At 44.7% G+C, this 13,314-nt stretch overlaps 1 protein-coding gene across 4 annotated transcripts in view; it reads left to right on the forward strand.

Annotated features, from left to right (window-relative positions):
- PRKAG3 (protein kinase AMP-activated non-catalytic subunit gamma 3) overlaps nt 1–10,341 on the forward strand; it is a 65,210-nt gene extending 54,869 nt beyond the window's left edge. For 2 of the 4 annotated variants that reach the window (XR_012245022.1, XM_073634306.1), the window contains exon 13: nt 4,112–10,341. Coding sequence is in view for 2 of the 4 variants with exons in the window: in XM_073634306.1 (XP_073490407.1) it covers nt 4,112–4,134 (23 nt within the window). In the remaining 2 variants the exon portion in view is untranslated. The remainder of the gene's footprint in view (nt 1–4,111) is intronic. The other 2 variants (XR_012245023.1, XM_073634307.1) reach the window with 2 other exon arrangements.
- Nucleotides 10,342–13,314: the final 2,973 nt, after the last annotated feature.

Consider the following 13,314-nt stretch of genomic DNA (forward strand, 5'->3'; position numbering starts at 1 on the left):
CACACTCTGTTTGCAGCAGACTGAGAGGATGAGCTCACAGTGCCTCTCCTCACTTCTTGTCAGAGGCACTGAGCTCAATGGACAGCTTGGAGCCTTGGACCAATGGTAAAGTACTATTAGCCCCAGCTGTCCAATAAAAATGCTGCAGTGGAGGCACGCCTCTCAATGCAGTCATAGAAATGGCATGTGTCTAAAAGACAAATACTCCCTTCCAACCCAGCCCTCTAAACTACAAGAAAAAGACATGGGTTTATGGGTATAAGATTTACCCACAATCCCATGTTTTTCTCACACAGTTAAGAGGGAGAATGAGAATCTGCTGCTGTTGAAAAGGTACTGTTATAATCAAACTAAATTATAACATAATAATTTATTATTTATCTATTTACTGTGAAATTACTGGTTGGAAGTTATAATTTCAAACTTCAGTAATTTGTCCGTTAAGCCACCTGCTTGAGTACAGTTTTTGAAAATATAGTAAATTACCTTAAAAACAAAATATAATAATTATTTGTATATTACTTGCTTATGGTAATTAACCCCTTGCCACCCAGGCCAATTCTAAAACTCCTCTCCTACATGTAATAATCTCACATATTGAGTTGGTCCACCCTTTGCAGCTATAATAGCTTCAACTCTTCTGGGAAGGCCGTCCACAAGGTTTAGGAGTGTGTCTATGGGAATGTTTGACCATTCTTCCAGAAACGCATTTGTGAGGTCAGGCACTGATGTTAGGTGAGAAGGCCTGGCTCGCAGTCTCCGCTCTAATTCATCCCAAAGGTGTTCTATCGGGTTGAGGTCAGGACTGTGCAGACCAGTCAAGTTCCTTCACCCCAAACTAGCTCATCCATGTCTTTTATGGACCTTCCTTTGTGCACTGGTGCGCAGTCATGTTGAAACAGGAAGGGGCCATCCCCAAACTGTTCCCACAAAGTTGGGAGGATGAAATTGCCCAAAATGTCTTGGTATGATGACACCTTAAGAGTTCCCTTCACTGGAACTAAGGGGCCAAGCCCAACCTCTGAAAAACAACCCCACACCATAATCCCCCCTCTATCTATCAGATGATTTGGACCAGTGCAAAAAGCAAGGTCCATAAAGATATGGATGAGATGGCACAGAGTCCTGACCTCAACCTGATAGAACACCTTTGGGATTAATTAGAGCGGAGACTGCGAGCCAGGCCTTCTCCCCACATCAGTGCCGGACCTCACAAATGCACTTCTGGAAGAATGGTCAAACATTCCCATAGACACACTCCTAAAACTTGTGGACAGCCTTCCCAGAAGAGTTGAAGCTGTTATAGCTGGAAAGGGTGGGCCAACTCAATACTGAACCCTACAGACTAAGACTGGGATGCAATTAAAGTTCATGTGCGTGTAAAGTCAGGTTTCCCAATACTTTTGACAATATAGTGTAGCTACATTCAGGGTATTTTATAATCAGACACAAAACTCAGAAACATTGTTATCTTTTGCTGCTCTGCATGCGATGTTTAGTGTTGGCGCACCATGTAAACCCTGCATCCCTCGGTGATGACATCATCTCTTTATGTCACACTGAAATGTCTTTTTGCTTTCTGGACTTACTTCCTGGCTTCTGAAAGTTTTTAAGAGGAATGTATAGTTGTTGTCTATATATATATATATATATATATATATATATATATATATATATATATATATATATATATATAATTTTTTTTTTTTCTTATAGTCGGGGCTAAAAAAAGCCAAAATATTTTTTAATCACAAAAAATTTTAATTGTTGCATGTTAATATTACATAATCTTCTATTCATCCACTAGGTGGAGCTCTGGTCTTCTTTTCACACGATTATCATGATTCGTTTTTTGCTGTGCTGAATGAAGACCATTGTTTTCAGAACTTAATGAGTCCTCAGAGCAGTGACTCTTCTCTTATCAAGGGCTCAGTTTGAAGTTTTAATCAGACAGGGAGCTGCAAAGCAAGCTTCTCTACTGTACTATTTAGTTAACACATAGTGATATGGAATCCTTTTTTGACATACTGTGTATGTTTTTTTTTTTTTTTTGCTTTGCAAAGATTGTACACAAAGAGTGAAAAAGATATAAAACAGCTTAAAACATACACACTTTAAAGTAGACTTGTTAGTAACTTCACAGACAGGAATACATTCTTTATTGTTCAGCATCAGTTTTTCAAAAAGTTCCACTTCATCATTAAAAAGCTGTCGATGGTCTCCAATCCAGTGGTTTTCTTTGGGTTGAGATGTTCCCATCAATCTGCTGGGATTTCCTCAGTCTCCCCTCCCCCCCAGTGATCTGATGGTAAGGCCTGGTTCACACTGGTGGCACATGCGCTCTGACTTTGAGAGCTCATGTCGCATGACATGTAAAAATCAATGTTTCCCTATGAGAGCCGTCTTATCTGGTCCGACTTTTGAAAAGGTTCCTGCACTACTTAGGTCCGATTTCAGCCCATTGAATTGAATGGAAGTCACATCCAAGTTAGAGATCAGCATCTTAACTGATCCGACTTGTGACGTGCGACATTTGCTCAGAGGCAATGTTAGCCTTGCAAAATTTATTGGAGAAAAAAAACGGCGTGGAGTCTCCCTCGAAATCCAAACCAGATCCTTATCCGAGCATGCAGCCTGGCAGGTCAGGAAAGGGGGAGGGAACGAGGGAGAGGGGGGGGGTGCTTTGGGGCAGGGGGGGGCCATGTTGATGGGGACAAAGGCCTCTTACCCACAACCCTAGGCTGTGGTTGTGGGGGTCTGCGGGTAGAGGGCTTATTGGAATCTGGAAGCCCCCTTTTAGGATTTCACCCCCCTCCCATGTGAATGAGTAAGGGTAGGCGGTACCCCTACTCATTCACTCAAAAGAAAAACCTGTGTACTGCAAGAAAAACAGGAGGCCTTTATAAAAAATGAATAATATCCTCTGTTGTAGCTCCAACATCAATCACGATGTCCGCCGCCGACCCAATAACATTTTTTAAAGAGAAAATGCTCCTCCGGCAACGCTCGCTCTTGCTGTTCTGTCAGCTCCGGTGTCTGACAGTTCTTATATAACTATGGGGCATGACCATTCGGTGACATCACCCAAATAACCCGCCCTCTTTTTTTATGTCACCGCTCCAGGCATGATGGGTTTGTGACGTCATAAGGGGGTGGGGGTTTCTCCTAAGAACTTCCCCCCATGTTGAGGTCATGTGGCCTGGTATGGTTCAGGAGGGGTGGTTCAGGAGGAGGGGGGAGCGCCCCCCCACACTTTCTTGTCCTTCCAGGCTGCATGCTCGGATAAGGGTCTGGTATGGAACCGGGGGGGGGGGGGGGGGGTGCCAACACCGTTTTTTTTTTTAGTTCTTATAGTCGTATCAAAATCGTATCCTGTTCATTAAAGTCGCATGGAAGTCGGATCAATGTCTGACCAAAGTTGCAGGGCAAAGTCGGATCGACAGTCGGATCGACAGTCGCACGACTTTCATGTCGCACCAGTGTGAACCGGGCCTAAGTCACAAGGTAAGGTGCTGTAGCAGGGGCTGATCTGTGTCAGACATTTATGAAGGCAGACGAGCACATTACAGGCACCAGGATCGACATATTTTTGGCAACTGAGTCCAAGAAGTAGATGGTGACCCTGGATGATGCCTAAACAAAGATGGCCCGTTCCTTCGGGAGAGAAAAGCAGCTGAAGGTATTGTTGGGGGGTGGGGGGGGTGGGGCTATTCCTGCATTATGGCCACAAGATGGAGCTATTGCTTATAGGAAACAAAAACTTATTTCCTATGATCTAGTGGCGATAATGCAGTATTTTCCCAAACCACTCTATTTTTTATGACTAGATAACATTCGACCTGTAGAGGAAATAGCCTGAGAACATTTGATCTAGGCACATTCGTACAGAACAAATTAAAAACAGTTTTGCTGGACTAAATAGCAAAAAGGTAATTTTAAAAAAAATCAATACTCCCTTTAGTATGCATGCACGTAACATAAAAATATACAGTATATTTTTAATTCCACTTTAGGTAAAAAAAAAAAAAAACATACAATAAAATTGAGCGAAATCATCACGAGGCTCCCATGACTGTGCATCACACTCTTTCTTTTTTTTTTTTTTTTCCAGGTTTAGACCGCAATAACTTGTGACAGATTGGCCAGAGCAGCGATCGGACATTGGTCTCTCTGGGATAGGTTTATGGGGCTTTCTGTGGCTTGGGGGGGGGAAATGTGAAATTCCTTGGAGAGGCCGGGGGTGGTCGAGGCAGAAATCCCGAAACACTTGGAAGGAACGATACATTTCCAGTTGATGGCCCAGAGATGCCTCCTTATTTATTTAAATTTGAACTTGAGCTTCTCAAACACCATTCAGCCAATCAGAGAGTGCGAACCAAGTTTTGGAATGTGGAGGAGATGGATTACGATGAACACTGTGGACGTTGAGAAATGGACTTTGGTAGTTCTTTAGACATTGTGGAGTGTTGTCCATACCTCTGTCCTGTGGATCATGTCCCCGGAGTCAGAGCGGGACTCATCACTGTGAGAACTCTACATGGATGTCTGTCTACGGATGCCGCATACGTTGTTTACATTGGGAGCGCCCATACGGCTCATTTACTGTTTTTAGGAATTTGTATTATAAAGGGGTTTCCATTTTCAGAAAACTTTTATGTTTCAAAAAAAAAAGTTGACCCTCGAGCCGGTAATCATTTAGAAGTTTTCAATCTCAGTATATCTTACTTTCACTAAGACCTCGGTAAAAATAGGCTGTGTTCCTACTGCCATCGGAAAGAGGGTGCACCAGCCTGGCACATTACCTTTATACACTATTTATTGATTCATAAGCCATCCAGGTCCAATATGGTTGACGCATTTCAAGGTGTAACCCCTCTTCATCAGAGCCAAATCTGTAGCCCTTGCTGCTCAGCATGGGAAGAAGCCACCCAGGTCCAATATGGTGGACATCTTTCAAGGGGTAACCCCTCTTCGTCAGAGCCAAATCTGTAGCACCTGCTGATCAGCATGGCAAGAAGCCACCCAGGTCCAATATGGTTGACGCGTTTCAAGGGGTAACTTCATCAGTGCCAAATCTGTAGCACCTGCTGCTCAGCATGGGAAGAAGCCATCCAGGTCCAATATGTCTGACACATTTCAAGGGGTAACCCCTCTTCGTCAGAGCCAAATCTGTAGCACCTGCTGATCAGCATGGCAAGAAGCCACCCAGGTCCAATATGGTTGACGCGTTTCAAGGGGTAACTTCATCAGTGCCAAATCTGTAGCACCTGCTGCTCAGCATGGGAAGAAGCCATCCAGGTCCAATATACTGACGCATTTCAAGGGGTAACCCCTCTTCATCAGAGCCAAATCTGTAGCACCTGCTGCTCAGCATGGGAAGAAGCCACCCAGGTCCAATATGTCTGACGCATTTCAAGGGGTAACCCCCCTTCCTCAGAGCCAAATCTGTAGCACCTGCTGATCAGCATGGGAAGAAGCCACACAGGTCCAATATGGTTGGCGCGTTTCAAAGAGTAACTTCATCAGTGCCAAATATGTAGCATCTGCTGCTCAGCATTTGAAGACGCCCTCCAGGTCCAATATGGCTGATGTGTTTCAAGGGGTAACCCCTCTTCATCAGAGCCAAAACTGTAGCGCCTGCTGCTCAGCACGGGAAGAAGCCATCCAGGTCCAGTATGGCTGACGTATTTCAAGGGGTAACCCCTCTTCATTATAACCATCAGAGTGGCTCTGATAAAGAGGGCTTTCCCCTTGAAATGTGTCAGCCATATTGGACCTGGATGGCTTCTTCCCATGCTGGGAAGCAAGTGCTACTGATTTGGCGTCCGTGACTTTGAATATATTAATGTGCTTGTGAACTCATTTTTTTGTGAGTATAATAGTTGCTTTTAGGAATCAATAAATAATGTTTTAGTCTGGGTTCACACCATTGCAAATTGGATGTGCTTTTCCCCGCATCCAATTCGCAATAGCAGGAGATTTTGACCGACTCTCTATGGAGCCAGTTCACATATCTCCGCAGCATGTCCAGTGCGATTTGCACAAAAATGCTGTGCGTCTTTCAGTCCGATTGAGGTTCGAATTAAGCCCAAAATTCTGGCTGAAATCGGACCTGAAACGGTGAACCGGGACATCTTGGACCCCCTGCTGTGAGCCGGATGTGGCGATGGTGTGAACCGAGCCTAAAGGTAATGCGCCAGGCTGGCGAGCCCCTTTTTCTGTTGTTTTTCATTGCTGTCCATCATGGGACACCCTCAAGCCTAAGAGGGCAGCAAAGCGTGGTGGCGCCATTTAATCTGGATTTGGACCAGTGGAAACCCACCGGTCTTTAAGCACCACATTTGAGCGCAGGAGGTTTTTACTGTGTTTTTACTGCCCCTTGAACCTGGCGGTCGGAGGATTTGAGAGATATGCCGCCAGTGCTGCAAAAAGTGCTGCAAAAAGTATAGCACAGGTCATGTTCAGCAGGCAGAACCACCGTCATTTAAGTGAAGAAGGCTGTGCCACCACCACCCTGCAGCTGAGTGTAATGCACCACATTTCCTGTGCGACTCTGCATCCTTCCAAGCGTTAAGAGAGGCATCAAGGAGGCGTCCTCTGAGCTGCCTGTCAATTGCTTATCAATTAAGGAGCGGGAGACATGAGTGAAACCAAGTCCTAAGCCCATCTTCACACTGAATGCGAGTTCAGTTCGCACAATTTCAAACCGGCATTTCACTGCGACTTCGGGGGGCGATTTGAGAGACATTTGTACGGGTTCCTGTCTATGTCCATGTCTATTGAAATCGCCCCCCGAAGTCGCCAAAAGTCGTGCAGGAACTACTTTTGGAAATCGGTGCGGTGCCGCAAAGCTGGCGTTGCACCGATTCGGACGGCGCTGTTGCCGGCAATAGGCTCCGATTTGGCATGCGATTTGACATTTCAAATCGCAATGTCAAATCAGCCCGCAATGAACGTGGGCTTGGGGATGTATCTAAATCCAATAACACAATAATTTTATATATTTTGGCTCACCGGTCCTTGGGGTGGTGGCTGCATTAAGGCTTGTTCACATGTGCGGCAAGTACTGCTGCTTTTCTGAAAAGCGATCCATGCTCGCATTGCTTTTCAGAGATGTGGTGGGGAGGGGGACGATATTTTGTCTCCTCACCACCTGATTCAACCTTTTAAAATGCTGCACTATTGCGCCTCAATCGCGTGCAATGCAGGGCGGCCTCATAGACTTTTAGTCATGTTCGGCGGCGGCAGCCCCTATCCAAAAGTGACATGCGTGTAATTTTTGCAGCTGCATATCACCGTTCAGATGGACAGTCAGGGGCAGTAAAACCATGGCTCAACTGCCTAGTTTTACTGCCCCCCAGCTGAATGTGTAAACAAAGCTTTAGTTTCCTTTTTTGAGGCTTTTTCCCTTTTATATTCACATGGTGATCCTGCCAGTAACACGTCTCCTGTCCTAGAGTGACAACACTCATTGTATCTATGGAGGGAGCCATGACTGCTTTTCTTGATTTGATTCAAAAACACATCTTCCTCTCTTTATCTCCGTACATGGGGTGGGGGCATTAGAGGTTTAACCACTTGATTTACCCCCCCCCCATAACCAGGCCATTTTTTCCGATACGGCACTGCATTATTTTAACTGACAATTGCGCGGTCATGCAAAAATTTTCCCACAAATAGAGCTTTCTTCTGGTGGTATTTGATCACCTCTGCGGCTTTTATTTTTTGCACTATAAACAAACAAAAAAACGACAATTTCGAAAAAAAAAAAAACATTTTTTACTTTCTGCTATAAAACATTCAATAAAAAAATTAAAAAATCGAATTTCTTCATCAGTTTAGGCCAATATGTATTCTGCTACATATTTTTGGTTAAAAAAAATCGCAATAAGCGTATATTGATTGGTTTGCGCAAAAGTTATAGTGCCTACAAAATAGGGGATAGATTTATGGCATTTTTATTTATTTATCTTTACTAGGCGGCGATCAGCGACTTTTAGCTGGACTGCGACATTACGGGTGGAGAAATTGGACACTATTGGGGACCAGTGACATTATTACAGTGATCAGTGCTAAAAATATGCACTGTCACTGTACTAATGACCCTGGCTGGGAAGGGGTTAACATCAGGGGCGATCAAAAGGTTAAATGTGTACCTAGGGAGTGTTTTCTAACTGTGGGGGGGGGGGGGGGGGTGCTTGTACTGTAAGAAGGAAGAGGTCCGTGGTCCTGCTTAGCAGAAACACAGGATCTCTACCTTCCCTTCTCAAAGAACGGTGATCTGCCTTGTTTACATCGGCAGGCCGCCGTTCTTTTTCTCTTGGGAGCAATCGGCAGTTCCACCGGGCCTGTTGATTGGCTCCCGCTGTGTCCAATCTGCCCCAGACCTGGAAGTGCAGGGAAGCTGTCTTGCCGCCGTATATATACAGTAAACTGTCGGCAAGCGGTTAACCACTTCAGCCCCCGGAATATTTTACCCCCTTCCTGTCCAGAGCGCTTTTTGCGATTCGGCACTGCGCCGCTTTAACTGACAATTGCGCGGTCGTGCGACGTTGCACCCAAACAAAAATTGACGTCCTTTTTTCCCCACAAACAGAGCTTTCTTTTGGTGGTATTTGATCACCTCTGCGGTATTTATTTTTTGCGCTATAAACAAAAGAAGAGCGACAATTTTGAAAAAAAAAACAATATTTTTTACTTTTTGCTACAATAAATATCCCCCAAAAATATATATAAAAAAACGAATTTCTTTCTCAGTTTAGGCCGATATGTATTCTTCTACATACGTAAAAAAAATCGCAATAAGCGTATATTGATTGGTTTGTGCAAAAGTTATAGCGTCTACAAAATAGGGGATAGTTTTATGGCATTTTTATTAGTAATGGCGGCGATCTGCGATTTTTATCGGGACTGCGACATTGCTGTGGACACACTGGACACTTTTGACACTATTTTGGGACCATTTATACAGCGATCAGTGCTATAAAAATGCACTGATTACTGTGTAAATGACACTGGCAGGGAAGGGGTTAAACACTAGGGGGCGATCAAGGGGTTAAGTGTGTCCTAGGGAGTCATTCTAACTGTAGGGGGGGATGGGCTACCACTGACATGACAGCGATCACAAGGAGCAGTAGATCCCTGTCATGTTGCTAGGCAGAACAGGGAAATGCCTTGTTTACATAGGCACCTCCCCGTTCTGCCGCTCCGTGACACGATCACTGGGCCCCCAGCAGACATCGAGTCCGCGGGACACACGGGCATGCTCACGGAGTACGCGGTGGGCGTGCGCGCCCCACAATGCCGCGTCTTAAAGGGGACGTATAGGTACGCCCATTTCTGCAGCCGTGCCATTGTGCCGACGTACATCGCGGTGTGCAGGTCGACAAGCGGTTAAGAAGCTAGTTTGGAAGGAGATAACGTTTGTGCTTTCAGTATAGCCACAAGGACACCGTGTTTCTGGCAGGATCAACAGGTACTTGCTGAAAAGGTTCTTGGCCTAAAAAGAATGCAAGCGCCACATCTGTGTAATCTGTGATGGAGAACATTTTTGTTCTTGGATATCAGTCACCTGAAATAATGAATCCAGAGCTCTGGCTCCCCTCCCCCAATAAATCAACCAAGACAGCTAAACTGTGTACAGGACGAAGCAGAAATCCTCCCGGAGTGTATTTGTGCTTCTGAACCTTTTTTAGACATATTCTAGAAATGCATCCTGAATTGTATGAAAGACAGCGGTATTAAAGCCTTACCTACACTATATTACCAAAAGTATTGGGACACCTGCTTTTACACGCACATGAACTTTAAAGTGGAGTTCCGACGTTTTTTTTTTTTTTTTTTTAAGACAGCAGCTACAAATACTGCAGCTGCTGACTTTGAAAATAAGAGCACTTACCTGTCCAGTGCGCCCGCGATGTCGGCACCCGAGGCCGATCTATTCCTCGGCTGCCGCCGCCATCTTCGGTCAGGGAATCAGGAAGTGAAGCCTTGTGGCTTCACTTCCTGCTTCCCTACTGTGCATGCGCGACTCGCGCTGCGCTATCCCACTGGTCCCTGCTGTCTTCTGGGACCTGTGTGTCTCCCAGAAGACAGCGGAGGGGGGAGAAGGTACCGGAAGTGGCGTAAATACCCGTGGGTGGCGCAGGTATCTCTGCCCGGAAGTGGGAGAAAAATACCTGTTTTAGACAGGTATCTGCTCCGCCCTCCCCCCTAAACGGTGCCAAATGGGACAGGGGGGGAGGAACCGGAAAAGCGGAAGTTCCATTTTTGGGTGGAATGCTGCTTTAATGGCATCCCAGTCTTAGTCTGTAGGGTTCAATATTGAGTTGGCCCACCCTTTACAGCTATAACAGCTTCAACTCTTCTGGGAAGGCTGTCCACAAGGTTTAGGAGTGTGTCTATGGGAATGTTTGACCATTCTTCCAGAAGTTCTTTTGTGAGGTCAGGCACTGATGTTGGACGAGAAGGCCTAGCTCAAAGTCCCGCACTAATTCATTCGAAAGGTGTTCTATCGGGTTGAGGTCAGGACTCTGTGCAGGCCAGTCAAATTCCTCCACCCCAAACTCGCTCATGCCTGTCTTTATGGACCTTGCTTTGTGCACTGGTGCTCAGTCATGTGGGAAGAGGAAGGGGCCATCCCCAAACTGTTCCCACAAAGTTAGGAGCATGAAATTGTCCAAAATGTCTTGGTATACCGACGCCATAAGAGTTCCCTTCACTGGAACTAAGGGGCCAAGCCCAACCTCTGAAAAACAACCCCACACCATAATCCCCCCTCCACCAAATGATTTGGACCAGTGCACAAAGTGAGGTCTATAAAGACATGGATGAGCGAGTTTGGGGTGGAGGAACTTGACTGGCCTGAACAGGGTACTGACCTCAACCCGATAGAAAACCTTTGGAATGAATTAGAGCGGAGACTGCAAGCCAGGCCTTCTCGTCCAACATCAGTGCCCGACCTCACAAATGCGCTTCTGGAAGAATGGTCAAACATTCCCATAGACACACTCCTAAACCTTGTGGACGGCCTTCCCAGAAGAGTTGAAGCTGTTATAGCTGCAAAGGGTGGGCCAACTCAATATTGAACCCTACGGACTAAGACTGGGATGCCATTAAAGTTCATGTAATGTAAAGGCCGGCGTCCCAATACTTTTGGTAATATAGCTGGTGTAGTGACTGGCCTCAGGTGATACACAGAGACGAAACCAATCCTCCTACACAAGCTGTACCTGTTTATCTGAAGTCTTCTCCTCTCTACATCTGTCCAGAATTTACAAAGCCTGTCTGAGCTATCAGAAAAAAGGGGGCGGAGAGCTGAAGTTACTCTCTGCGGAGCTCAGTGAGGGGAACTCTGAGAGCTGATTGGAGGGAAGGGACACACTCTTCTTCACACTGCACACATGAACAGTGCTGCGGCTGTCAGTCGCAGGCTGTGTGCTGGAGCTCTCTAGCCTGTTACCTTATTTTCTCTTGGTGTCAGGAAAATGTGTCAGAAGTGACCTGAAAGCAGAGGAAAAAAGCAGCAGACAGAAATGACGCTTAGTGCTCTGGATTGAGACAAGTACGCACTATAGAGGGATATGCTTTGTTCATATTTCGTGTCTGTGGTTTACGTCCACTTTAAATGCGCCCCCCTCGGAACCAACCAGGAAACAGCAGGAAGCCGTGTACTGTACAAGCCAATGCAGTTCTCTGAAGGTGGAAACCCCCTTTTGTAGAGAATAACAAGGCATAGAGATGACGGCCATATCATAGATAGCAATGCAGAGATTGTATTGTAGGATTTCGTCTTCCATTGTATAGATGTCTATGGGCAGTGCTGAATAGATCAGAGTTATGTGTATTCTCATTGGTACCCTCATCCCACCCGCAGACTGGGGTGTGACTTTCATTTTTTTAACCTTCCGGATCATATTGCTGATGTTTAGGTTTTGTTTTCTTTTTTTTTTTTTTTCTTTTAGCTCTCTTTTTGCCAACAGTGCGCCACCAGCGGAAGTAGAAGCTGGACAACATTGGATTGTTATACTTTATACAGATCTTTTTTTTTTTTTTTAAAGCTTAAAGCGATATTAAACCCAAAACCAAAAAATGTAATATATTGCAGCTAACCAATCATTAGATGTGGTGGCTGTATTCGTTTTATTTTTCCCTCTGTTTTCACCTGGTAATCTGGCCAGTAGCACACCTCCTGTATTAGAGCGCCCCCTAGACATGTGCACTGACTGAAAAATGTGTTCGTTTTCGTTTCATTCATTTTTGTTTTTTTTTTTTTGCTTTTTTTCGGAAATCCGAAAAATTCAGATTTTCAAATTCCGAATTTCCAAATTTTCGAATTTCCCAATTTCAAATTTTAGAATTCCGAATTTTCGAAATTTCGAATTTCTGAAAATTAGGATTTTTAAATTTGCGAAACTGAGAATTTCCGAAATTCCGAAGTTTGAAAATATTCAGAAATTCGGAATTTCGGAAATTGAAAAATTCGGAAATCTGGAAATTAACGCATTTGTCAAAATTCGTTAAAAAAAACGAATTTGGAACTAAATGAATGGCACGTGTCTAGTGCCCCCCACACTGGATGAAGGAGCACAGGAGGCACATTCAGACAGCAGCATTGTCAGTCTGGAGGGAAGCGAGTGATAGATGTACTAGCAGATTTAAATACACTAAACAAATTGAGGCCAAACTTCAGCCAATACTTTATAAGCAGTTACATGTTGCAACAAACAGTTTTGTTCCTTTTGAGATAAACGTTTTACATAAACAAATAAAAGCTGATCATTTGTAAGCACCCCTGTCAGTCCTAAAGTGTTGCTAAACCCCGGGCTCTGCTTTCACTATATCTGATCTCCCACAGTACACAGAACATGGAAATACAATTATTTTAGTAAATATAAACCACTAAATACCTTTTTTCATCAGCAGTATATAACAGTCTTGTGACTTCTATCAGTGTCTGGTTAAAGCTTGTAGGAGGAGTTTTCATTCTCCACTGATTGTCCTATAAGGCTGGATAACCCCTGACCCTCTGTCTGGACAGTGCTGATTGGCCCTGTGCTGATCACATGCACCCTTCCAAGAAAAAAAAAAAAAAAAAACTCTAGCAATACACACCAAACTGAGCATGTGCAGCTTGTCCCCTAGCCCCTGTACTATCTGGAGATGGTTTGGGGACTGTGGAAGAAGGGGAGGATCAAAGAGGACAGGATCAAACACAATGCGCAGGATTAACCCCTTAGGTACCACAGTGAGTATAACAAGCATGCTTTGCTGCATATACAGACTGATGTTACTGTTGTGGGTTTAGTAACACTT

This window comes from Aquarana catesbeiana, linkage group LG06 (assembly GCF_042186555.1).
Source record: "Aquarana catesbeiana isolate 2022-GZ linkage group LG06, ASM4218655v1, whole genome shotgun sequence".
In the NCBI taxonomy this organism is placed as follows: domain Eukaryota; kingdom Metazoa; phylum Chordata; class Amphibia; order Anura; family Ranidae; genus Aquarana; species Aquarana catesbeiana.